Source organism: Chlorella variabilis (assembly GCF_000147415.1).
Source record: "Chlorella variabilis unplaced genomic scaffold CHLNCscaffold_8, whole genome shotgun sequence".
Lineage (NCBI taxonomy): Eukaryota > Viridiplantae > Chlorophyta > Trebouxiophyceae > Chlorellales > Chlorellaceae > Chlorella > Chlorella variabilis.
The window spans coordinates 522,767-546,799 of record NW_005435080.1 but is presented as its reverse complement, the minus strand read 5'-3'; the positions used below and the strand labels follow the sequence as shown (position 1 = coordinate 546,799).

General features: G+C 66.9%; 8 protein-coding genes across 8 annotated transcripts in view; 4 read left to right on the top strand and 4 right to left on the bottom strand.

Moving 5' to 3' along the window:
* Nucleotides 1-14: 14 nt before the first annotated feature.
* Nucleotides 15-817, top strand: CHLNCDRAFT_144814 (hypothetical protein; the record flags this gene model as incomplete). Its single annotated transcript, XM_005848383.1, has 4 exons — nt 15-181; nt 319-400; nt 527-640; nt 722-817. The coding sequence occupies 4 exons, from the start codon at nt 15-17 to the stop codon at nt 815-817; spliced, it is 459 nt and encodes a 152-aa protein (XP_005848445.1).
* Nucleotides 818-3,416: 2,599 nt separating this feature from the next.
* Nucleotides 3,417-6,058, bottom strand: CHLNCDRAFT_57600 (hypothetical protein; the record flags this gene model as incomplete). Its single annotated transcript, XM_005848186.1, has 6 exons — nt 5,634-6,058; nt 5,295-5,517; nt 4,939-5,117; nt 4,548-4,739; nt 4,104-4,275; nt 3,417-3,934 (listed from the first exon to the last, which is right to left on the bottom strand). Exons 1-6 carry the CDS (start codon nt 5,820-5,822, stop codon nt 3,417-3,419), a joined length of 1,473 nt encoding a protein of 490 aa, XP_005848248.1. The 5' UTR covers nt 5,823-6,058.
* Nucleotides 6,059-6,440: 382 nt separating this feature from the next.
* On the top strand, nt 6,441-8,722 carry CHLNCDRAFT_51784 (hypothetical protein; the record flags this gene model as incomplete). Its single annotated transcript, XM_005848382.1, has 9 exons — nt 6,441-6,452; nt 6,603-6,660; nt 6,751-6,983; nt 7,104-7,311; nt 7,448-7,568; nt 7,728-7,837; nt 8,034-8,139; nt 8,321-8,494; nt 8,647-8,722. The coding sequence occupies 9 exons, from the start codon at nt 6,441-6,443 to the stop codon at nt 8,720-8,722; spliced, it is 1,098 nt and encodes a 365-aa protein (XP_005848444.1).
* A 916-nt stretch (nt 8,723-9,638) lies between these two features.
* On the bottom strand, nt 9,639-16,334 carry CHLNCDRAFT_144810 (hypothetical protein; the record flags this gene model as incomplete). Its single annotated transcript, XM_005848185.1, has 18 exons — nt 9,639-9,797; nt 9,938-10,009; nt 10,185-10,440; nt 10,564-10,755; nt 10,921-11,051; nt 11,278-11,409; nt 11,516-11,709; nt 11,771-11,916; nt 12,052-12,222; nt 12,382-12,521; nt 12,712-13,204; nt 13,316-13,386; nt 13,828-13,962; nt 14,141-14,213; nt 14,390-14,557; nt 14,712-14,773; nt 14,925-15,107; nt 15,333-16,334. 18 exons carry the CDS (start codon nt 16,332-16,334, stop codon nt 9,639-9,641), a joined length of 3,780 nt encoding a protein of 1,259 aa, XP_005848247.1.
* A 297-nt stretch (nt 16,335-16,631) lies between these two features.
* CHLNCDRAFT_144809 (hypothetical protein) lies at nt 16,632-17,286 on the top strand (the record flags this gene model as incomplete). The annotated part of the gene is made up of 2 exons (XM_005848381.1): nt 16,632-16,941; nt 17,081-17,286. The coding sequence occupies 2 exons, from the start codon at nt 16,632-16,634 to the stop codon at nt 17,284-17,286; spliced, it is 516 nt and encodes a 171-aa protein (XP_005848443.1).
* Nucleotides 17,287-17,547: 261 nt separating this feature from the next.
* Nucleotides 17,548-18,486, bottom strand: CHLNCDRAFT_144808 (hypothetical protein; the record flags this gene model as incomplete). The annotated part of the gene is made up of 4 exons (XM_005848184.1): nt 17,548-17,639; nt 17,782-17,936; nt 18,150-18,264; nt 18,402-18,486. The coding sequence occupies 4 exons, from the start codon at nt 18,484-18,486 to the stop codon at nt 17,548-17,550; spliced, it is 447 nt and encodes a 148-aa protein (XP_005848246.1).
* Nucleotides 18,487-19,974: 1,488 nt separating this feature from the next.
* CHLNCDRAFT_144806 (hypothetical protein) lies at nt 19,975-20,913 on the top strand (the record flags this gene model as incomplete). Its single annotated transcript, XM_005848380.1, has 4 exons — nt 19,975-20,059; nt 20,197-20,311; nt 20,525-20,679; nt 20,822-20,913. 4 exons carry the CDS (start codon nt 19,975-19,977, stop codon nt 20,911-20,913), a joined length of 447 nt encoding a protein of 148 aa, XP_005848442.1.
* A 119-nt stretch (nt 20,914-21,032) lies between these two features.
* PFL1 (hypothetical protein) overlaps nt 21,033-24,033 on the bottom strand; it is a 7,392-nt gene continuing 4,391 nt past the window's right edge. Inside the window, exons 14-20 of the mRNA XM_005848183.1 lie at nt 23,827-23,916; nt 23,579-23,662; nt 23,160-23,291; nt 22,634-22,825; nt 22,273-22,355; nt 21,901-21,977; nt 21,033-21,718 (exon numbers count right to left, since the gene is read on the bottom strand). Of these exons, the coding sequence (XP_005848245.1) occupies nt 21,611-21,718; nt 21,901-21,977; nt 22,273-22,355; nt 22,634-22,825; nt 23,160-23,291; nt 23,579-23,662; nt 23,827-23,916 (766 nt within the window). The 3' untranslated portion in view covers nt 21,033-21,610. The remainder of the gene's footprint in view (nt 21,719-21,900; nt 21,978-22,272; nt 22,356-22,633; nt 22,826-23,159; nt 23,292-23,578; nt 23,663-23,826; nt 23,917-24,033) is intronic.

Here is a 24,033-nt window from a genome sequence, read left to right as displayed (position 1 = left end):
ACGCCCGCGACGTGATGCACGGCGACCTGGCCGGCGGCAACGTGCTGCTGGCCACCTCTGGCGCAGACAGCCGCGGCTTCACCGCCAAGGTTGCCGACTTTGGGCTGGCCCGCATCCTCTCCGCCACATGCGAGACTGCCACATTTGGGACCGTCAGGCAAGCCAAGCGCGCGGTGCGCCTGTGCTGTGCACGCCCCTCAAGCAAGGCTGCCGGACGCGAGTGTGGGCATGGTTGTGGGTGGAGAACGCCGGTGTTGAGAGCCATCAATGCCGGGCAGCATAGCCTGTGGCACCTTTCACGCCGCCATGCGCCTGCAGCCACATGCCTCCAGAGCTGATGGACCGCAGCCTGCTGAGCAAGGCCACCGACTGCTACTCCCTGGGAGTGCTGATGTGGGAGGTGAGCTGAGTAGGGCATGGCCGGCCACTGCGTGGAGCTGCCTGCCGCTGCACTTATTAGCGACGTGCATGTGGCAATCAGGCGCGGACACACGTTTACATTGTGGTCCCAATGTGTACCGCACAGATGTACTGCGGCCAGCACGCCTGGGCGGGCCGCAAGGTGCCCCAGATCATCCACGCCAAGACAGTGCGCGGCGAGCGGCTGGCGCTGCCGCAGGGGTGCCCGCCCGACTTCAGGGTGAGCTGCGCTGGGCCGCTGCCTCGATGCTTCTCATCAAGGTTCTCTGTCGTCGGATTTTCATGTCGGGTTGCCTCGCAGGAGCTGGTGGATGCCTGCATGGCCGACGACTACGACCAGCGCCCCAGCTGCCAGCAGGCAGCTGCCGCCATCACCCCCATGTTGGCGGCTGCGTGACCGCAGCGGCAGCTGCTGTGTGATTCACGACAGGCTCGATTGAGTTGGGATGCATCCACCCATATGGGGAATTGGATGGCATAGGACTGTTGAGTATTGGCAGCCGTGTATGACTGACTGTATGCCCCTGCTTTTCTCTGCTATGTATGCTTGCTCCCGCTGTTTGTGTGGACCCCACACCTTCGTACCTCGTGAGCACTTGCCTCCTGCAAGCGCAGCTGTGTGCTTCCCGTTGCTTCACCTGCATTTCTTGTGCGCCGCCTGATGCGGGTTCCTTGGCTATGTGCTTGAGATGCGTTGACTAATGTTACACAGCCAGGCACCCACTTGTGCTAACCGGACCGCAGCCACCGCTGAGCTGCGCAGGGCTAGGCAGAGATGCCAAGGTCGAGGGCGATTGTTATTTGGTAGCGGCCTTCGTGGTGGTCGTAGCAGCCGGCAAGCACATGTGTTCCATCGGCCAAGGGATGGAAGGGCAGCACTGGAGAGGCAGGGGTCAGAAGCGTCGTTTCGCAGCGTTGAGCAACGTACATGGTATTGCGGTAATGCTCCAGCGTGACTCGGCCGTGCACCTGCAGCCAGAGTTTGTGCAGGCAGTCGTGGGGCCACCCATGTGCATTCGGGCCCGCTTTGCGCAACAGGAACAAGGACCCTGGTGGCGGCGGATGGCAGGTCAAACGCACCTTCAACCCAGCTGGCGGGAGCGTGCTTGCGTCGGTTTCCACGTACACGGACATCCATTCCCCCAGCCCCGGCTGAGCCTCCACCTCTTCCAGCGACAGTGGGCCCATCACAGCTGCCAGTTCATCTGGCCTGATGCGCAAGCAGGGCACCAGCCGCACGGTCCACTCGCGCCCGCCCAGGCTGCGGTGGCAATGGGCAGGGGTTCAGGGGAGTTTCTGGTTCCGTGTGGCCAGCACGTGCCAATCTGGCGTCTTGAAGGCTGAGCAGACAAGGGCAGCATACAGGAGGAAAGCAGCCACAACAGCGCACGGCCTTGCCTGACTGGGCTGAACACAATCGGCTCATCGCTCAGCTCGGCGTGGTGCACAACTTCGAAGCGGAAGCTGCCGCCCACCGTGGTGAGCAGCGCCATCTCCATGTCTTCCCGGGACACCTCCTTGGCCAGCACCGGCGGATCCCCCTGGACGCCGGCCGTCTCGCGAAGCACGGCTTGCTGCCACTGCCGCCCCCGGGCATCCGCCAGCAGTGTCAGCGCGCCACGCAGCAGAAGCTGGGAGGCCTGGGGGCACAGCTGCCCCAGCGGCAGGTCCGCCCACGGCACGCTGGCAAAGCCCAGGGCGCCGGCGGTTTCTGGGGTGTGGAGATGGTGCTCGGCGTAGATGTCGCATGCCTGGTTGAAGAAGCGCGCTGCGCTCTCCGCTGCCAGGCCGTCCAGCCCGGGCAGGCGGCTGCTGGCATCCAGCAGCCCCAGCAGCACCGGCTTGGAGCAGGTGTCAGGCAGGTCCTCACCTCTCTCAAGGCCGCCAAGCAAGCTGATGGCGCCGACGCGGTGCAGCACAGGGATCAAGGCTGCAGGCAGGGGCGTGGGCGTGCACGGCAGGGAAGAACGCAGCTCACGGCAGGTGGCAGCCGAACGCACTGCTGCCTTCCAACGGCGCACAGGCACACGCCTACCTGGCACATACTCGATCATGCCAGGCACCTGCTGCAGCCAGGGCGCGTCCTCTGGGCGGTAGCAGAGGCGCAGGAAGAGCAGCGCCGCGGGCAATGAGTCCATGCCGAAGGGGTTGTCGGGCAGCTGCCTGGCGCCGTGGTCGATGGCCAGCATGGGGCTGAAGGCGCTGGCGCGGGCTGCCAGGATGGCGGTGTGCACCGGCAGGGAGGCCCCGTTGATCCGCAGCACCAGGTCGCAGGCATCCGCAAAGTCCGGGTCTCCGTTTTGCAGGTAGAAAGAGGATGGGTTGGCAGAGGCCAGGCAACCTGCCAGCGCCTCAAACGGAGGAAGGGACATGGGCTCTGGCTACAGCTATAGCACTCTGCGCTGCTTTAGAGGCGTGCACAGGGCACAGGGCACGGTCCTGCAGCAGTAGAGGTGAGCCGAGGCAGAGGCCCGGCGAGTCGGGGCGGGGCGGAGAGGCGGCGGCAATCTGACACTGGCGGCACTGTGCCTGCCACCACAGCCGGTGTAACAGCGTTCATGCCATCTCGGAGACCGCAAACAGCCGCTTGCAAGCACCTGGGCTGGGGTGAGCAAGAGATAAGCCGCGCTCTTCGCAGCGGAAGACTGGCAGGGAAGACGACGCAGACCCGCACGAGACTCTGTGCACATGCTACATTCGGGCCGGGCAAGAAACGAGGGTTCTGCCCACATGAAGGGTACAGCCCTCAGTACTGGAAGGCGCTCCCGCCTTCGCCGCTGGCGGCCGCTGCTGGCTCCTTGCACGCAGTGTCTCTTCATTCCTTACATGAATGTTTAAATATCTAATATCAATCCATGCATGGCATGCCTCGCAAAATGTAAGGCAGGCACGAGGCAGCGCAGCAAAGCACCGACGGTGGGTGCTCGCCAGCCGTACCAGCAGCACAGCAGGCGGTGAAACACCAACTGTCCCACTAGCCACCTCATCAGTGAAACTCAAGACCACTTGCTCTTGCAGCTGCGCTTCCGCTGGATGCCGCGCTGCAGGCCCGCTGCTGCTGCCGCAGACGCTATTGCCGGCGCCTTGGCCAGGTTTGGCGGCTGCTTGTTCTCCTTTGCCGGGGCCTCGCTGCTGCCAGGCGCTGGGTGGCTGCCCGCTGCGGGTCGGCCCGCTTCTGCTTGCCGCGAGGTGCCAGCTGATGCCTCCTCGCTGCCACCGCCCAGCTGCCCGCTGCCATGTGCCGCTGCTTCCTGCTCGCCGCCCGCTGCAGGTTCTTCGCTGGGCCCACTGCCAGCGCGCTGCGCCACAGCGAATGCCACCCCGCCCCCTTCTATGCTGCGCTTGCCCGCTCCTTCTGCTGCCCCTGGCGGCGCCCCGCTGCCCAGCCACCTGCCGCTCACGGCCAGCACTATTTTCGGAACCAGGCGCTGGCGCCAGGCAGGCCAGCGCCGCGTGCTCTCCGGCACCTCCTCGCTGCCGGCCAGGTAGGCACTCAGCGCCCGAGCATTCTCCTCTGCGCCGCACCCAGCCACGCCAGACCCCGCGATGGGCACGCAGCAAGCAGCAGCGGCCATCTTGGTCCAGAGTTTGCAGGCAGCGGCCGGTCAAGCAGGCAATGGCGGCACCGAAACATGCCGCCGCGCGCCAGGCGGTCCCTCGGCTGCCATCCGGCCGCGGCGCACCTGAGGCGCTGGCCCAGCCCCGCAACGACTCCAGCCCCGCGTGCCGGCTGCCGCCCAGCGCGGTGGTGCGTGCCAGCACAATGGCTGTGGCCTCCCCCACGCCCTCCACCCCGCAAAACTCCTGCGCCGCCTGCTCCTCGGGCGTGGCGGCGGCGCTCTCCAGCTTCTCGCCCTGCAGCATGGTGCAGGGGCAGCGGTAAACCCCCGGTTTAAACCCCAGGCATGACCCTTGCACACACTGTGTCACTGGGGAGAGGACCAGGTGGTGGCCTGCTGCTGCGCACCAGGGCAGGAGGTGTGGAGCACACAGCATGCATGGCTGCCTGCCACACTTCCCTACCTGCCCGCCGCCACCCACCTCCGACGCACCACCACCGACCCACCGCCACTCATAGCAACACATAGATGAGGCACACGGAGGCACACAGACATTCTTTGCCCCACCTGCAGCGCCGCCCTCAGCTCCTCTTGGCTGTACAGGTTGGCGGCGATGGCCCGCTGGGTGAGCGGGTCGGAGAAGCCGAAGAAGAGGGGCCCCGAGATGCGCTGGCCGGTGCGGTGCGCCACGCACACGTCGGTCCAGGGCTTGGTGGGGGAGGAGCCGGCAAACACCGCGCCGCTGTCCTGGTCGATCACCTGCGTGGGTAGATGTGGGTGTCTGCGTGGGGTGTACTTATATGTGTGCATCTGACAGTGTAATGGTGGGGTGGGTAGGCGGGGCAGGGAATGGTGGCAGGCAACGGCAGGCAGGGCGGCAGCGGCAGGCGAGCAGGACGGCTAGCAGCAGGCGCCGGGCCTGGCAGCCACATGCAGGCCGGGCAGCCCGCCGCCCCACCTTGAACAGCGGGCCGGCGGGGCCCTCCTCGATCCGCATCTCGTAGGTGCACCCAAACTGGACCTTGGTGGCGCGGTATCCCACCGGGTAGGCATGGTGGTACAGGCAGCCCGGGGAGGACCAGTAGCGGTGGGCCCACGCGCCGCGGTGCACGCTCCCCAGCTCCCACACAGTCACGCCTGCACGCAGGGCAATGGGAGTGGGAATGGTGGGGGAGGGAGGCAAGGCCCGGCTTCGCGATGGCAAAATTCCAAAGGTGATGCCGCAGCACCGCCATTCATAGCCTGCCGACGACCAAGAGGCGCCATGCAGCGCCAGCCAGACAGCTGCAGCGCAAGCGGCGCGGCGCGGCGCACCGATGGACCAGAGGCTGAAGGGCGCCGCCAGCTGCTGGCCCTCCTCCAGCGCCAGGCGCTTGCGGGTGAGGCCCCTGCGGGCCCGCGCCGACCCCTCTGCCTCCACCTCTGCCCGCGCCTCAGCCTCAGCCGCCTCCTGATCCAGTGCCGTCTCTCCACGCAGGCGCCGCGACAGGCGGGTGGGCTCCAGGTCGGCAGGCGCCGCCTGCGGCAGGCAACCAAACTGGGACGGCAGTGGTTTACGGGAGAAGAATGCAAGTCTCTTACCCACCCACCGTATGTGCAGTGCCAGCAATGCAGGTGCTCCAGGCAGGCCACGCGCCCTGCGCCCAGGCTCACCGGCTGCACCCGGCGCTTCTTGCGCGGCTGGCGCTCCGCCCCCGCCTCGAGCGCGACCGGCGGCGCCGCCGCTGCCGATGTGAACTTGCGGGACGCCTCCACCAGCCCCACCTCTTCCATCTTGCGCCTGTTCTCCGCAATGCGCTGCGCCCGCTGCAGCTCATACTGGCTGACCTGGGGCTGCACCATGGCGCTGAAGGGCCCCTCCGGTCGGGGAACGTGCCGCTGCCGCGCCGCTGGCTGGCGCCGGGCTGGCGCTGCCTCCGGCGCGCCCTCTCCGCCCGGGCGCTGTGAATCTGCTGGAGCGATGGATGGATTCACAGGTCTGCTCCCTGTGCACCCAAACGGCCCGCCAAAAGGGTTTTCAGCAGGCAGCAGGTGGCAGCAGGTGGTGCTCACGGCTAGCTGCAGCGGTGATGCCGGCGATCGAGTTGCTACATAGCGTTGTGCTGCGCGACTGCACAGCCCGCAAATCAAACGCCCGCGGACTTTCCATTGAGGCCCCGTCTCGGTTCCAGAGCGTTCTTGCTTGGGAGCGACCTGGATGGCCTTCCACGCATCGCATCATTTACAGTGGCGCCACTGTAGTTTCACAGCCCAGCCGCAGCTCGTTTCTTTGCGATGCCCACGCTTTGACATTCCAGGCGCCCCCCATTCGTGCCCGTTTCACCCTCTCTCCCCCGCCATACTCTTGGCAACCCAGCATCAGCCCGATTGGGCACAAGAGCGACCCCTTTAGCAGCGAAACAAGACCGCCCGCAAGCGCCCTTCGAGAACCCACCGCTGCCTGCCTAGTGCCCGGGCTCAATGGGAAAGGACGTGAGTTGATGGGACGATGATGGGAGCACCAGTGCGGTCGCAGCGGCGCGCCGTGGGCAGCAGGGAGCCACGGCGGTCCGTTGCCAGTGGCGGCGGCACCGCCTGCCGCCGGCGGACGGCTCATCTTCCTCCTTTGCATCGCTGCCGCAGTATTATTCCATCCTGGGCGTGCCCAAGGGGACGTCAGATGAAGCCACCCTCAAGAAGGGTGAGTGCACAACATGCGGGCTGTTCCTGCACGGGATGCTCGCTCCGAGGCTGCCACCTCATCCGCACACCCTGCCGCCTCTGCCTGCAGCCTACCGCAAGGCCGCGATGCAGTGGCACCCAGACAAGAACCCCGACAACCGGGAGGTGGCGGAGAAGAGGTTCAAGGAGGTGTCTGAGGCGTATGAGGTGCTGTCAGACCCAGACAAGCGGCAGGCGTACGACCAGTTTGGGGAGGAGGGGCTCAAGGGCGGCATGGGCGGCATGGGCGGCGGCATGGGCGGCGGCTTCCACCCGCGGGACGCAAACGACTTGTTTGCCGAGGTACGCGTGGTTGCGTGTGCCCTGTGTGTGGCAGACTGTACTGGATCGTACCGCGAGCCGTGGGCTGCTGTCTGGCACTCATATGTGTGCCCGTCGCGCGCCCTCCCTTGCCTGCCGCAGCTCTTCAGGAACCTGGGCAGCAATGCCGGCAGCTTCCGCAGCAGCAGCTTTGGCGGCCGCGGCTCCGACGGCTTCGCAGACCTCTTTGGCGGCGGCATGGGCGGCGGGATGGGCGGCGGGATGCCCTTTGGCGGGATGCCAGGCATGGGCAGCGGCGGCATGGGCGGCATGGGAGGCATGCCCTTTGGCGGCAGCAACGGCTTCTCAGGTAACCCGCGGCCCCCGCTGAAGCAGCCACACAGTGCTGCGGCACACGCAGCACTACTGCCATGCCAGCCCGCACTTCTGCACCGGCCTGCAGCTGCTGCCCGTGCTCACGCCCCCCTGTGCCTGCCCCGCTGCAGGCATGAACGGGCACGGCTGCGCAGGGCAGCGGCGCCCCAAGAAGGACGCCCCCCACGAGATGGAGCTGCAGTGCACGCTGGAGGAGCTGTACAAGGGCACTACGAGGCGCATGAAGATCAGGTGAGCACCAGAGGCGCCGCCTCCTTTCGTTCTCCCACGCGCCTGTGCACAGCGCTGCGCGGCGCGGCGCGGCGCGCGTGACCAGCGTCCCCGCCCTGCGGCTGCCTGCCGGTGCGCTGAGCATGCTGCGCCGGGCGCCCCGCCCGCCCGCCGGTGCAGCCACAAGCGGCTGGATGCCAGCGGGGCGCAGCGGCAGGAGCAGGAGATCCTGGAGATCAATGTGCGGCCCGGCTGGAAGGCGGGGACCAAGATCACCTTCCAGGAGAAGGGTGAGGCCTGGCTGGCTGGCTGGGCTGGGCCGCCTGGCCCTTGCTTTGGCTGTCTGCCTGCCGGGCAGGGCAGGGCAGGGCAGGGGAAACAGGCTGCGACGTGCCGTGCGGCGAGCAGCCGCGGCTGAGCTCTGTGCTGGCTGGCCGTGTAGCACACCGCCGCGCTGCCCGCCTGCTCGCCCGTCTGGTCCCGCAGGTGACGAGAACCCGGGGCGCATCGCATCCGACATAGTGTTTGTGCTGCAAGAGAAGCCGCACCCGCTGTTCAAGCGGGACGGCAACGATCTTATCTACACGCACAGGTGGGGTGCCGCCGCTGGGCGCTGCCCCACTGGTGTGTGGCATAGGGCAGCTGCTGGGCAGCCATTTCGCCTCAGCTTGCCGCCGGCACGTCCTCACTGCATGCTATGCTGCAGGCCGGCAGCCTGCTGCCGGCTGACAGCTGACCCAGGCCGCTCGCCCAGCCCCGCCCCTGCCCCGCAGGCTGCCGCTGGCCGACGCGCTGTGCGGCAGCGTGGTGCAGCTGCAGACGCTGGATGGCCGGCCGCTGACCGTGCCGGTGCACGACCCGGTGTCGCCGCAGCAGGAGAAGGTTGTGCAGGGGGAGGGCATGCCCGTGACCAAGCACCCCGGCCAGAGGGGCAACCTGCGTATCAGGTGGGCTGGCTGGGCCCCTGATCGACAGCTGCGTGCGCTTTGTTCTGGCCCACAAGGGCCAGCCATGCGGCTTCCTGGAGTTGGCTTGGCCGGGCTAGGCCGCCGGAGCGAGAGTGCCTGCCCTGATTCTTCCCCTGTGCCTGGTCCTGCAGGTTTGACGTCCTCTTCCCGCGCCAGTTGAACGATGGGCAGAAGGCGATGCTGCGGCAGGTGCTGCCCACCCACTAGCTATCTAGAGCAGGCATGTACCTGTGCGGGCGCCCCTGCCAAGCGCTGGCCCCGCATGGATCCATGGATGCCTGGCATCACCGTACACTAACCACGCTTCGGTACCCTTCCTAGCTACTCCTCACCTTCGATGGCGGCCCGCTGGCCCACAGCAGCTGCCAACCCCGCCCACCCGATCCCCACGATTCTACCTGATTTGATTGCCACCCCCGTTGTTTTCCTGGCTGCTGAGTGGCCTTGTCGAGACTCTTGGCTGGGCCTGATGCTGCCTCCGCCCTTTGCCGCCCCACTTTTTCCCTCCTTTTCATGAGGTTGCTCAAGCAACACGCCGGCGGCAATAGGCGGCAGCCTGAGGCTGCAGCTTTGCCGCTCGAGTGCGGCCGTTGGCTACTCTTCGCCACCTTGCCATGCTACATGTGTATTGCAGCTGGAGCTTCCTCGTCTGTTTCCCCGCTGCTCGTCTCTCTTCTGCAATGCCTTGCTGTTGCGCTCTCCCTGCTTGCCAGCCAACCTTTGCCAGCCAACCGCACTGCCTTAGCTGGCCACCCAACCGGCCCAGCTTTCTCGAGGGCACTTGCCATGTCCACACAGCCTGTATCTGAAACGACTGGCCCCCGCCCCCTGCTCTGCAATGCACGAGCTTTCCAATTCTTGCTTACAGGGCTTCCATTCGGTTCCCAATTCCCCCGTCGGCATGTAATTGATTCGCATTGAACAGGCTGCCAAACACACAGGAGGGACAAGGGCACACATTCACAAGGGCATCACAGCCCGCAACAGGCACAGGCAGATCTAGCGCAAGAGAAGTCAAACTCACGGGCAACGTGGCCAAGAGATAGCGTCAGTCAGCAAGTCGGGTCACGAGAGGCAGGGACAGCCGATTCCAGCTCCAGCCGCCACTCGGAAGGAGCGGGCCTCACGTGTTGGAGAAGTGCGGAGGCGGCGCGGTCCAGCTGGGCGGGCTGCTGGGCACCGCCCCAGCATGCGGCGACGACAGGTTGGACAGCCGCCCCCCCTGAGACATGCCACTCGAGGTGCGGGCAATGCACTCCAGCAGGTTTTGCGCCTGGGTGGCCTGCGGGCAGCACGCATCGGCAGGCGCGGCCGCATGTGTGCCTGTCCTGGGTCGGCTGGCAGCGGCCAGCAGCGGCTTGGCAGGCCACAGGCTCGTCCCCGGGTGCATGAGGGCTGTATGCGAGAGCCCGGCCCGCTCACCATTGAGAAGGCCCGTCCCGCCAGCTGCGCCGCACGCTGCGCCTCCGCACGCAGCTCTGCCTCGTTGGGCGCCTGCGGCCAGCCCGAGGGAGATGGCGTGGGGCCATGGCCGTTTGCAGGCACAGGCGGTACCCGGCGGAGGAAACTGGTGCAGCTTGGAAACTGCCAGGCACACCCGTTAGCCCGGACATGGGCAGCTGCCAGACATGCCCAGGCGCCAGCTGGCTAGCCAAGGTAAGCCACGCACCACAAAGGACCCTGTAGGGCTGGTGGGGTAGGAGCCACTGCCCGGTATGGCCACAGCAGGGGGTGGGGGCGGCTGGGAGGCGCCGTGCGACGGGGATGGCGGCTCTCCATGCACCGGCGGGTACAGAGAGGTGCCTGCAGCCGCGACCGCGGCGGCAACGGGCTCGCCGGTGGCCACGGAGTGGAACTGGGGAGGGGTCAGGCGCGCTTTGGTGCTCGCGCCGGAGGGCGAGGGGGGCGGGAAGTAGCCTTCTTTCCTGCAGGCAGGCGGGCCGGGGGGAGGGGCTGGCATGCTTTGCTCGGCACCCGTATACGGCAGCGCACGGCAAAGGCAACACCAGGCACGAGTAAGCATGTCGCAGCTCAGCACAGCATGGCACCACACAGCACACCTGGCCATGATGGGCGACTGCGGCACCGAGATGGGCGCCAGCCCCTCCTTCTTCTTTGCCGCCAGCAGGGCGCCGTCTGCGCCGGCGGTACCACCCTTGTCCCCGCGGCCCTCCCCCTCCAGAGAGTAGTCCCGCGCGGAGTAGATGTGGCAGCAGCCCAGGGAATGCAGCTTGTCCATCCTGCACCGACCGGCAAGGCGGGCAGGCAGCTCAGTTAGTGCATGGCTTGTGCCAGGAGCAGCACGGCTGCCCGACTTCCGCCAGTTCACGCCCTGCTGGCGCAGGGATGGGCGGCATGCATGGAGCGGCGCTCATGGGGAGCAGCGCCATTCCAGCGGCGCGCACCGGCCGATCCAGATGAATGCGGCGATGAGGAGGGCCAGCCCGAAGGAGGCTGTGACGATGAGGGAGGTCCACGTGGACCCCACAGAGTTGAGCAGGTCGCAGCAGAGGTAGGACTTGAGCCCCACCCACACCTGCGCCGTGGGAACGGCACGCGAGCCGGCCTCAGCACACAGCATGAGCGGCCGGTGCGCGGGCGGCTTGCCGTGGGCGCGGCCAGCAAAGCTGTGCAGGTGGTGGGCAGGCTGCCGGCAGTGCCTTGCACAAGGCCTGGCTGGAAGACGGGCAGGCACCTCCCTGTTAACAGCATGCCTACTGGCGGCAGCGAGCCAGCTGCTGTGGATGGCACTTAGCACTCACCGGGTGGAAAGTTGAGTATGACAGCGCCACCTCCAGAGCATCCACGCTGGCAGACACGTTGGCAAACAGCGCCGCAACGGCACCAAAGTCGCCAGAGACGGCAGCCAGGGCGGGGTTGCCATCGATGGCGGCCTGCGGCAGCACAAAGAGGAGAGTGGCATGTAATGCAACAAGAGAGCTTTGGGAAGAGCCCCCCTGCTGCATTGCATTGCACACTGCAATACTCAGTACGAGCAACTCGGCCCGCAAACAGCCGGTAGCAGATCACTGCTCCAGCAGCCGAAAAGGGAAAGCTTGCCTGCAGGTCGATGAGCGTGGCATTGGCGGTGGCCAGGCTGGCGTCCACGTCGATGCCCATGGTACTATTGAGCACGGTCAGCACGGTACCACCAGTACCAAACAGGTAGTATTGCACCAGGGCGGCAGCCGCGCCTGCACAGACAGCAGAGGGCGCAGCAGGCGGCCAGCATGTTACCCTGCACAGACGCTTGACCTGCTGCTGTCCATGCAAGCGTGGCCGCCGCCCTGGTGAGCCTGCGGGGCTTGCCTGAGCCGCCGCTGCCGAGGCTGAAGGAGCCGGAGCCGGACACCGCTTCCATGAGCTTGTCCTCCACATTCACGCACACGTCATTGCCCACCCTGCGGGGTACAGGGCAGCCCGCAGCTCTCAAATGTACCAGGTCAGCAGACGAGAAGCACCAGTGGCGGCACCCAGCACTGAGCAGCCTGGTATGCTGCACCATGCCCCCAATGCTGCCGGCTCGCAAGCTGCACCTGAGCACCGCTGTGAGGGCCACCACGAAGATCCAGACCAGTAGCATGAGGATGAGGAAGAGCAGGATGAGGGGCTTGGCGGCGGCGGGCCAGTCCACCAGCATCGCAAAGGCGGCCACCACCGCCAGCCCTGCCAGCACGCCGTAGGCGATGTAGAGGCCGATGCCACGCCTGCAAGGGGCATGAGAGGCAGGCTTTGCCCGTGACTGGGGCCATGGCATGCTGCAGCAGCCAGCCGGCTGCGTGCCCGCACAGCTCCCCGAGCAGCTAGAGCACTCGCCAAGCACAAACGCATGGGCGTGAGGTGCCCCTGTGCAGCGCTGGGCGTACCACTTGTCTGCGGTGCGGGCGATGGGCGAGTGGTCATCGATTGCAGTGTTGACTCTGTCCACGGTGTTGGAGCGAATGGTGGCCAGGTCGGTATCAAAGGAGGTGAAGGAGGAAAGCGAGGAATGGGTGTCGTCGATGGCCTGCACGGCAGGAGCCAGCCTCATGGTTTGGTGGTCGAGGGCATGTGGGGCGGTGGGACGATGGGCCACCAGTTGAGCATGCAAGCGGCCGTCGGGGGCTGGAGGGCAGCACTTGTGCTGCATACCGGCAGGCGGGCCCACGCCCAGCCAGGGCACGCCGCCTCGGGCTTGCCTGGGTGTAGGGCGCCACCAGGCCGGCCGCCATGGGCCCCAGCCCAGTCAGGCCGTCCTTCACAACCAGCAGCTGGGCATCCATGGCCTGGGTGGCTGCCACAGTGGCAGCGCCGGCCGCCAGGGCCGCCTCTATGTAGTCAGTGACGGTTGTGATGGCGGCCAGACCCGCATCCACCATCACCGCTTGCACCTGCGTCTCGCCGTAGATGCCGCCCGCCAGCACGCCCGCCGCCAGCAGCAGCACGGCGGCCTTGACCCACCGCGCGCCGCTCCCCGTCAGCAGCTTGCGCGCCTTCTTGCCCTCCCGCTGCGGCCCGCGCACGCACTCGCAGCAGGAGCACAGCTTGACCAGGCGCCAGGCCAGGAAGGAGAGGAGGAGGATGAGGGAGAGGATGAGAGCCACGCCCGCGCCCACCACATGAGGCACCAGCGAACTCTTGATGTACCCCTGCCAGTTGCCCAAGTCCAGCTGCGCCAGCGGGGCTGGCCTGGTGGCCAGCGGCAGGCTCCTACGGAGCATGAAAGGGCAGGTTTGGCCGGCATGGTGGGCAGCTGGGCCGGCCGGCCAGCCGACTCGCAAGATGGGCGCGCCACCGCCGCCCACCGCCGGGTGGCCTCACCTCCAGGGCGCCGACGGGCATGTCTGTGCGGCCGCTTGGCCCGCGGTGGCCAACAGCGTTGATAGAACGGCCTGCAGACACGGTCGCAGCGCGTTAGCCGGCGCGTTCCGGAGGCATTGACGGCGAATGGCGTTCGCACACGCACCAGCGCTCTTGTCCGCATTCTAATTTGGGTGAAGTGCGCCAATTGGAGTGAAAAGTATGAAATCAGGGCTTCCAAGGGCACTCCGCGTTGGCTTCACTTTTCACCTGCTATGTGTGCTGGGCCGGTGCGCCGGCGCCGAGCGGCGAGCAGATGTGCACGTTTACAGAACTCTCGGCATTCAACGATCAAATTTATCCACACAATTAGATTCAGGTGCGATCAGTGCAGTGTTTAATATGTTCAAGACGGCTGAGGCCGGAGGCCGGCTGCAGGCGCGGAGAGGGACCGGTGGCAGCCACGGAGAGGGACGCAGGTGGCAGCCGCTGCACCCTCATGGCAGCATCGAGCGACACGCCACCAACCCCACCGGCAGGAGTATCACTACCAGCACAGCAACGGCGGCCAGCAGAAATCCGCTGCCCTCCTCCTCTTCCTCGCCGCTTCGGACCGGGGGCGGCGCATACGCCGCGTTTTGATTGACCGCATCGAAGTAGCGCCTCCACTGCAGCAGCGGAGCAGGGCATCCAACAGCACAATCACACCAACCACGGCCTGTGCTCTGTGCCCACCAGCAATGCACGCCTGCCCACGCAACTGCAGCCCGGCGCCTGCCAAGGCCGTCAGCCCCAACCAAGACACGTGCCGACAACACCCTGCAGGCTGTGACGCCAGCCCCGCACCTGATCCGTGCTGGGCTGGTAGCTCAGGTTCTTCGTCTTCAGACTCTCCGCAGCCTTCCAGCCAAACAGCATGCTGCACGCAGCGGTTGGGGAGGGAGGGCGAGGCGCACTCGAAGCAAGCACCGCGCCCGGCGCCCAAACCGGCGCGGGGCCCTGCAGCTACCTGTCGGGCGCAGGTCCAGGCCCTGGCAGCGCCTGGCACCCAACGTGGCACGCTCTGCGCCCAAAGCCGCCTACACCCAGCCTCACCGCTTGGCCTTCTTGGCCACCCCGGGAGCAGGGTGGGTCTGTATGTTTTTGTAGATGTCATACGCCTCCTGGTTCTGCCCCAGCGAGTCCAGGCAGATGGCCTGCTGCAGGCGGGCCTCGCCCCCCAGCCGCGACCGCAGCGCCATCAGCTCGGAGGCGGCGGCAAACCTGCGGGGCGGGAGCTGGGCAGGGCGGGAGTGAGGCGCGGCGAGCGCGCAAATCGCTGGCAGCTGGCAGCCCTGCAGGTGGCCTGCCAGCGAAGCGGCCTCCCCGGCGCGGCAGCTTCCCGCGGCTGGGGCCAGCGGCAAGCCGCCGCTCTCACTTGGGCAGCGCAAGGCTGATCAGGCCTTGGTCAAACAGGGCGGTGCCCTCGTCGCACAGCGCCTGCACACAGCCAGCAGCACGCGGCAGGTGCCGGGGGACGTGAGGAGCCGGCGCCGGGGATCTCTCGCCAGCGGCAGCATGCGCACACAACTCTCGTGCCCCGCGCGCACCGACCCACCCACCCACACACTTTCACACACACACACCACACCTGCGCCTGCGCCTCCACCTCTGGGTCCACATCCAGCCCCAGCGACTTGCGATACTCCTGCATGCTCCTCTTGATGCGCTCCTCCCGCTCCACAGCCTGCTCCTGCGGCTCCAGCGCCTGCCCCGGCCGCAGGGTGCGCCCGCCGCCGTACGCCTCTGAGATGTTGCGGGGGCGGGGGAACACCTGCGGGGCGGGCGCGCGGGCGGGCGCGGCGGGCAGGCAGTCGACGGCAGCAACAGACACAGCGCGGCTGCTTGGCCCGCCGGCGCAGCCGCGAGCCCGATGCTCGCATGCCTAACTCAGCGCTTCAGCACTTGCAAGGGGCTGCGCGGCAGAAGGCAGCCTTACTGCTGCCCCCGCATCATGAAAGGCAGCAGAACAGTCGGCGCAAGGCGGCAGCCCGCTCACCCCCCAAGTCGCCACTTTGGGCTTGTGCAAGTCTTCACCCTTCTCCTCCTCAATCACCGAGCCGCCGGCCTCCCCACCCGGCTGCCCCTGCTGCGCTGCCCTGTCCTGCCGAGCCTGCGCCGCCCACGAGGCGTCCGCCGTAATGATCTCCACCCGCTGCTGCTTCTTTTGAGCCTCCTTGGCCAGAGTAAACTGCTCGGCGCTGAGGTTTTGGTCGATGGCGGCGCCGCCGTCGCCGCGGTCAGGCTTCTCCGCAAAGCGCAGCCAGTTGGCTGCCTGGACTGCGCCGCCGCCGCCGGTGCGGAACGAGCGCTGCTGCTCCGCCTCATCCTGCTGCTGCTGCAGCTGCTGCTGCTGCTCCGGAGCCGGCTGCGCCTGCGGCGAGGCAGTGCCGCGGGGGGCGGCAGGGAACACAGAGGCCGGGCTGGCTGTGGCAGCGGGGCTGGTGGCAGGAGGGCTGCCGCTTCCAGGCTGCTGCTTGTAGCTGCGTGCCGCTGCGATGCGGGCAAGCATAGCCTCCCGGCTGGCAGCGGCCTCAGACGTGCCACCGCTGCTGCTGCTGCTGCTGGCGGTGCCACCGCTGCTGCTGCTGCTGCTGGGGCTCGTTTCGGAGACGGCCTGCAGGAACTTCGCCTCCTCCTTGGCTGCCAACTGCTGTGCTGCCTGGTCAAACGCCTGCTCCACGTCCTGGCCGCTGGCTGGCGGGGGAGCCGGGGGTGCTCCTGCTGCTGCTGCTGCTGCTGCTGCTGGCGGCGGCGGCTGTGGCACGGGAATCGCGCCTGCAGCACCGGTGGCAGGCGGCTGTCCCTGACCGCCCTTCTTGTACTCTCGCGCCTTGCTGATGCGTGCCTGCATTGCTTCCCGGATCTGCTGCTGAGCAGGGGTCAGCGGTGGGCCGCCAGGCGCCTCGGCGCTGCACCGCTGCCCCAGGCGCTGCCGCCGTTGGGCTGGGGGCGGCGCGCTGGGTGCTGTCCGCAGCGCGGCGCTGGTGCGAGCAATCATGGCTGCGCCTCCCGGGGCGTGCAAGCGCCTGCAAGGAGCGCCAGGCTGGTGGGAGGGAGCACTTTAGGCAACCACAGACGGGTGGCCGTTTCAGGAGCGTGGTATGTTTGTGCTGCTACTCTGTGGCGCTGTGTATGTGGAATGGGGTGACCAGGAAGCGCTTGGTGCATGAACGACCTTCTCTCGGCCAGCTCAGCGGGGACAAGATATGGACAGCTGATCGATCGCATGTCATCTCACAATACCTCAGGAGGTTTGGAATTGCAGCTAGGCTCGGCCCCAGACCCGCATCGCACCATGGCCACCACCACTTGCAGAGCCTCCCTCTGCTGCGCCAGGGCGCAGCAGCAGCAGCACCACCAGCAGCGCAGCACCCAGGCGACACCGGCGCCGGCGCAGCAGAAGCTCCCACACGGCCGCCGCCAGCTGCTGGGCGGCCTCGCCGCCGTCGCGGCCGCCGTCGCCTTGCGTCCGGCGCGCCCAGCGGCAGCCACCGGCATAGAGAGCATCGACCTGCCGCAGCTGCAGATACCCGAGGCTCTGGCCCAGAAAAAGGCCCGCAACCAGGATATCATCGACTCTGCAGAGAAGTCTTTCCAGGAGTCGGGTGCGCCGCCTGTTGACCGGTAGGCGGGGGCAGGAGCATGCTTGCCTGCGCCTGTGCCTGCGCGCGGCCCCTGCCGAGCACAGCTGCCTGAGTCGTGCACGCTCCTTCCCGCTCTCTCCCTGCACCACTGCTGGCACAGACCTGCTGCGCACGCTGAAGGAGCGCAGCGAGGCCAACCGTGGCGCCAACAAGAAGGCCCTGGAGGATCGCTACTGCATGCGGCAGGCGGAGCTGGGTGTGGGCGACTGCGGCGGCCTGCGCCTCATCCCAGGCATGACCAAGAGCGGCGTGCAGAAGCGGCCCGAGTGGATGAACAGCCTGTTTGGCATGGAGGAGCAGGAGTGATGCCCTCTGGACAGCGTTACTTACATGCGGTTTGCAAAAGTGCAAATAGGCGGGGATGGTATGAACAGCAGGACATAGCACAGTGGTACCAGGGGTTATTGCTATGCTAGTAGGCGGCAGGGTATCCGAAGAAATGGATCTGAATGAGGATAGTACTTTCACAGAGCGGCGGTGGCGAAGGGAAGGGCTGCCCCGCCGGTTTGAGTTCACCGATCGGCAGCCTCTGAGAGGTGCTGGGCTGGCTGCTGGCGGCGGCTTTGGTCATCCGCGGTGCTGGGCGCGTCGGCTGGTCAGGGAGCCGGGGCGGGGGCGGCAGTCCTTGATGGTCTTGACGTCCACCCGCAGCCGCAGGCCTGCAGGAGGGCGAGGGGGGCAGGGAATGGGGCATGGGTGAGGAGCCTGGCCGCTGGCCCATGGAGCGGTGTGTGCATGGCAGGAAGGGCGGCAGGCACCCCCCGCAGCCGGGGCCGCAGCAGGAGCGCTGCGCCCGCTCACCGTCCACGCAGTTGTCTGCCAGCTGGTCGGAGTAGTAGAAGGTGCCGGTCTTGGAGAAGGTCATGTACTGGGTGGCCTGGTCAACAGAGTTCTCGGGCCACAGGGGGTTGATGGCGTAGTCTGTCTGGTCGCAGCCCCAGCCAGTCATCTTCCACCTGCCAGGCAGGAGGGTGGGCGGCAGCGGGTGGCGGTGAGGGAGTGCGCGAAGAAGCAAGGTGGGCGGAGGAGACGGTTAAAGGCAGGCACACCATGCAGCACTTCACAAACACCACCGGCGAAAGTACCCCGCCCGGCTGCCGGCAACACCACTGCCCACTGGCCTCCTCCCCCGCCGTGCCACACCGTGTGCCCAGCACGCGGCAACTCACAGGCTGTGCTCCTCGTTCTTCCACCACACTTTGAGCACGTCGCCCTTGCAGATGGTGATGTGTTTCCGTGGCACTCCATCGATCACCGGGGAGGAGTTCTGCCACTCCACCGAGTCTGCCAGGGGCAGGGGAGAGGCCAGCGGGACGGAGTGTGAGCGGAGCGGCGCAGCGGTGCACAGGTGCTGGCGCTAACGGCAGCCTCCTCAAGCGGCACCCCTGCAGGTGGGTCCGTCCACACGGTCGGTGCCTCACATGTCTTTGCGTCTGCGCCGCTGCAGCAGACCAGCAGGAGGGCCAGCGCGATGGCGGCGGCGGCGGAGGACGATCTCGACAGCATGTGGGGATGGAGGAGGGAGGGAGGGCAAGGGGGTGTGGATGGGCTGGAAACCTGGAGGTGAGGTGGTAATGTTGGAAAATGGCATGGTTGCGCGGGTTTTAAGGGAGTTCTAGCGCGTAGTACCCCTGCAGCTCCACAGCTGCCCAGGAAGCTGGGCACGGACTCACAACGACCCCCAAAACGACCTCTGGAAGGGGCGCCGAAGGTTGGACGATTAGCGCCTTCCGCGGGCTTGGAATGCACTCGGCGCCCTGCGCGAGCAGCAGGCGGTCACCAGGTGAAGAGCGCCCAGTTTGTGTCTGGGCGTCCGGCCACCGCCGCCGCCGCCGCCATCGCCTGCAGGCGTGGTAGCAAGTGGCACCGTCGCTGCCGCACTCCGCATGCGCTGTACATGGTCATGCGAAGACGGCCCACTCTTCAGACTTGTGCTGACACATTCGCTGGCAGGCAGGGCCATGCATGGTTGTTCTCCTGGCGTGGGTACCCGACCCCCATGAGCGTCGTTGTGAATAGTGCTAGCAGGCGCCGCTGTCGCCGCATCTGTTTGCATCTGAACAAGCAGTACTCAGCAGGCCCCCAGTGTTCATTGATTACGCAACCGATCAGAAAGCCACGTGAGTCCCCTGGCTTTCACCCAGCCTGGCTGACTCAGCCAGTCGGACCCCACCAACTCTGAAGAGTCGATGCTGCCGCCGGCGGCACGGGCGCGGCAGATGGTAGCATCATGCCGGGGAGTGGTGCCCCTATTGTGTAGCATTACAAGTTGCAGCAAGTTGCAGGGAGTGACCGAGATGAGCTCTGTGTTTCTCTGCTTTATCTTGCTCATGCTGTGCCGAGTTGCTCCCGCAACCGTCGCAGCGGCGTACCACGCCATCGGGCCACGCTGCCTGGTTTGTGTGAATCCTACCAAGCGGATGCCCCAGTGATCAAACGGTTCTGGATTTAAGCAGCGGTGTAGGCAGGTCTGGCAAGGAGCCCCATGGCAGCAACACAGAGCAGAGATGCATGCAACGCAAGCGGCGGCGGTGGTGGCGGCAGCCGGCGGCGGCGGAAGGCAAGCAGTGGCAAGAACTTGCGCCGCAAGCCTGAGCGCTGTATCTACGCCGCTGAGTGCCACCTAGCCACTAGCCGGCGAGTGACGCTGCCGGCTCATCGTGCGCGCCGCGCACACCATGCGGGACGAAGCTGCCCCGACCTGCAGTGAATGCGAAGCCTCACCAACGGGACGAAGCTGCCCTGTGGCAACCGCGTGAACACCAGCTTCACATGATTGCACTCCTACCACGTGCACAGGTGTCCCTTTAATGGAGGGAGGGGCAGAAACAGGACTCTGCGGTAGCTGCGGAAGCCGCCAGGCAGCTGCTCTGGAGTCTGGTTCGAACTCCCTCAAAACCCGCGCAACCATGCCATTTTCCAACATTACCACCTCACCTCCAGGTTTCCAGCCCATCCACACCCCCTTGCCCTCCCTCCCTCCTCCATCCCGCCATGCTGTCGAGATCGTCCTCCGCCGCCGCCGCCATCGCGCTGGCCCTCCTGCTGGTCTGCTGCAGCGGCGCAGACGCAAAGACATGTGAGGCACCGACCGTGTGGACGGACCCACCTGCAGGGGTGCCGCTTGAGGAGGCTGCCGTTAGCGCCAGCACCTGTGCACCGCTGCGCCGCTCCGCTCACACTCCGTCCCGCTGGCCTCTCCCCTGCCCCTGGCAGACTCGGTGGAGTGGCAGAACTCCTCCCCGGTGATCGATGGAGTGCCACGGAAACACATCACCATCTGCAAGGGCGACGTGCTCAAAGTGTGGTGGAAGAACGAGGAGCACAGCCTGTGAGTTGCCGCGTGCTGGGCACACGGTGTGGCACGGCGGGGGAGGAGGCCAGTGGGCAGTGGTGTTGCCGGCAGCCGGGCGGGGTACCTTCGCCGGTGGTGTTTGTGAAGTGCTGCATGGTGTGCCTGCCTTTAACCGTCTCCTCCGCCCACCTTGCTTCTTCGCGCACTCCCTCACCGCCACCCGCTGCCGCCCACCCTCCTGCCTGGCAGGTGGAAGATGACTGGCTGGGGCTGCGACCAGACAGACTACGCCATCAACCCCCTGTGGCCCGAGAACTCTGTTGACCAGGCCACCCAGTACATGACCTTCTCCAAGACCGGCACCTTCTACTACTCCGACCAGCTGGCAGACAACTGCGTGGACGGTGAGCGGGCGCAGCGCTCCTGCTGCGGCCCCGGCTGCGGGGGGTGCCTGCCGCCCTTCCTGCCATGCACACACCGCTCCATGGGCCAGCGGCCAGGCTCCTCACCCATGCCCCATTCCCTGCCCCCCTCGCCCTCCTGCAGGCCTGCGGCTGCGGGTGGACGTCAAGACCATCAAGGACTGCCGCCCCCGCCCCGGCTCCCTGACCAGCCGACGCGCCCAGCACCGCGGATGACCAAAGCCGCCGCCAGCAGCCAGCCCAGCACCTCTCAGAGGCTGCCGATCGGTGAACTCAAACCGGCGGGGCAGCCCTTCCCTTCGCCACCGCCGCTCTGTGAAAGTACTATCCTCATTCAGGTCCATTACTATCACACTACATCCTGTTATGTACACAAGTACACAAATCAAAAGCAGCCTATTGAGGGGTTAATCGCTAGAAGGCAGGGGGTAGAAGGGGCTCCCTGGCAAGGAGTATGCATGCGGGCTCGGCCCAGCCGCCGCGGCACCCCACGGGAACGTGTATATCATGATTCCGTGGGGCCGGGGTGGCAGAGGAGGGGGGACGTCTGGGCTCGAAACAGGGATTAGCAAAAGAATTGGGGCAGACACAGGGACACAGGGACTAGGCTACAGACGGGCAGGGACAGACAGTGGTGTGGGGCAAGTGTGAGCTGGGAACAAGAAAGAGCGGTTATCAAGAAGGCATTGGGGGCCGGCTTCTGCCAGCCGCAAAAGTGATTGCTCTCATTCAGTTCATTGACAGGGGTTGGGAAAGGGGGCACGTTTGTGTTGCTGGGTGGTGCGCGGGGCCGCAAGCCGCCGACGCCACCTGGCGCCGCCTCGCAGCGCCGCCTTGCACACGAGGGCGCCGCCCAAAGCGTGCGCCAGGCAGGCATGGCCGCCTGTCGCTCACAGCGGCCTCCGGAGGGCGCTCACAGCGAGCTCTGGAAGGTGCGGTTGATGACATCCAGCTGCTGCTCGCGCGTGAGGCGGTGGAAGTGGACGGCATAGCCAGACACGCGGATGGTGAGCTGGGGGTACTGCGGGCAGGCAGCGGGAGGGAGAGGGGCAGGGGGCGGGCAGGCGGGACAGGTCAGGGCGCGGCCAGAGACCGGGAGCAGTGCCCAGCCAGCAGCAGCAGCAGCGGCGGCCAGGTCCCCCAAACAACACGGCATGCATCTAGGCAGGGAGGTAGGCAGGGAGGCAGGCATGAGCCCCACACCTTCTCCGGGTGCTCCATGGCATCGATCAGCGTCTCCTTCTGCAGCACGTTGATGTTGATGTGGTGCCCGCCCTTGCCTGCAGGCACAGGGTCGGGGTTGGGGCGGCACAAGATTGGTGAGGGCACAGGATCGGGGTTGGGGCAGGCAGGCCAGGGGCAGGCGCTCAAGGGTTGTTGAACACCTCTCGACCTCACGGCAGGGCGCCGGGAGAGTGTGCCGTCAGGTGCGAGACCGTGCTGACTCCACGCCCTGCCTGCTGCGCAGCAGACGCCACCCCTTGCACCGTCGCATCACATTACACCACTACAACAAGCACTTATCCCTAAGCCCACCACCCACAACCACACCCACACCCACACACCCACACCTACCGGCATAGCCGTCCAGGATAGACACCAAGTTGTCGATGCGAGCCTCAGGGGTCTTGCCCAGGGTGGCGGGGATGAGCGTGAAGCTGCGGCAGGGGACAGGCAGGGACGGGGGGGGCGTTCGTGCCAGCCAGCCGTGAACCAGCCTGCATCATGACACGCCGCGCCAGCCCGACCTCACGGAGCCACCTGCCAGCAGCTGCTGCCGCTTCCGCCGCGCCTTGCTGCTGCCCCACTCGCTCCCCAACCCCCCCCCTCCACCACTGCAAGAAACCTGCCATGCCTCGGTCGGGCCGCCACCGGCGCTTGCCCCCTACCCCACCCCACCCCGCCACCCCGGAACTCCGAGCCGGAGCTGGCTCACGTGTTGCTGACGCCATCCAGGGCCTCCTTGTATGGGATGGAGGCCACCGAGTTGAGGGAGGCCAGCGCCCCCGAACAGTCGCGGCCGTGCATGGGGTTGGCGCCGGGGGCAAAGGGCTCGCCGCGCTTGCGCCCGTCGGGCGTGTTGCCCGTGGCCTTGCCGTACACCACGTTGCTGGTGATGGTCAGCACGCTGCAGGGGCAGAAGGTGAGCGGGGGACGAGGGGTGGCGCGTGCGTCGTAATGGTGGGGTGAAGGAGAAGGGTGGGAGGCAAAAGGGGCGAGCAGCAGGGGATGTAGGGGCGGCAGTAGGCTCTCAAGCCCCCGCAACCCTGCTGCAGCACCACCCCCGTCCAGAGCCCCGGCGCGCCAGCTTCCCAACCCGCTTCCAGCCTGCTGCCACGCCGCGCCCCAACTTCCCACTGCCACACCACACCCGCCTTGCTCACCCCCCCCCCCCCCCACACACACACACACACGCCTCATCCTGCCCCCACACCGCCTCATCCCGCTCCCATCCCACCCACCTCAGCGTGGGCACCGAGGCGCGGTACGTGTGCTGCGCCGCCAGCTTGTCGTGGAATGCGGCCACCAGGTCGCGAGCGATGCCGTCCACGCGGTCGTCGTCGTTGCCGTAGGTGGGCCACTCGCCCTCAGACCTGCGGGCCGGAGGCAGGGCAGGGAGGGCGGCAGGGTTGGCAGGGTTGGCGGGCAGGGACGCAGGGAGGGAGAGGAGCAGAGTGGATGGGCCTGGCTGCTGCATGCAGGGCATGCAATGGCGCGTGGCGAGGGGTGGCAACCGCGGGCGCGGCGACCGGGTGCTCTGCTGCCAGCGCGTGCTTGCAGAGCCCGCCCCGCCGACACCACACACCACCAGGGGCAAGAAGCAACCCCCTGAAACCAGCAGCAACCCCCCGGGACAAGCAGCACCCACCCACACGCCCACCTAAAGTCCACCATGACGCCCCCCTCGTTGTACACCGGGAACACCTTGCCGTACTTGATGGCAGACAGGGAGTCGGCCACCACGCTGCGGGGAGGGAGGGGGAGAGGGAGGAGGGGGAGGGCCGAGGGGCTGGTTGGCGCGCGCATGTGCGAGGGAGTGGCGTGGGCGTGGCTTGGGGGCACGCGCCCTGGAGCAGAGTGGCTGGAGGCGTGGCGGGGCGGGGCAGGCCCGCGGCTGGCTCTGCGCACCTGAGGCCCGCCATGCCGTAGGCCATGAGGCGGCGCACGTATGTGTCGTGCAGCGCCATCTGCAGCCGCTCGTAGTCGTACTTGTCGTGCCTGCGGGGCAGGGGGAGAGAGAGGGGGGGCAGGGGGCAGGGGGGAGCACAGCGTCAGGCGGGCGCGAGGCGAGGTGGGGGGGGGGGGGGGGGGGGGGCCCCCCGGGGGGGGGGTACA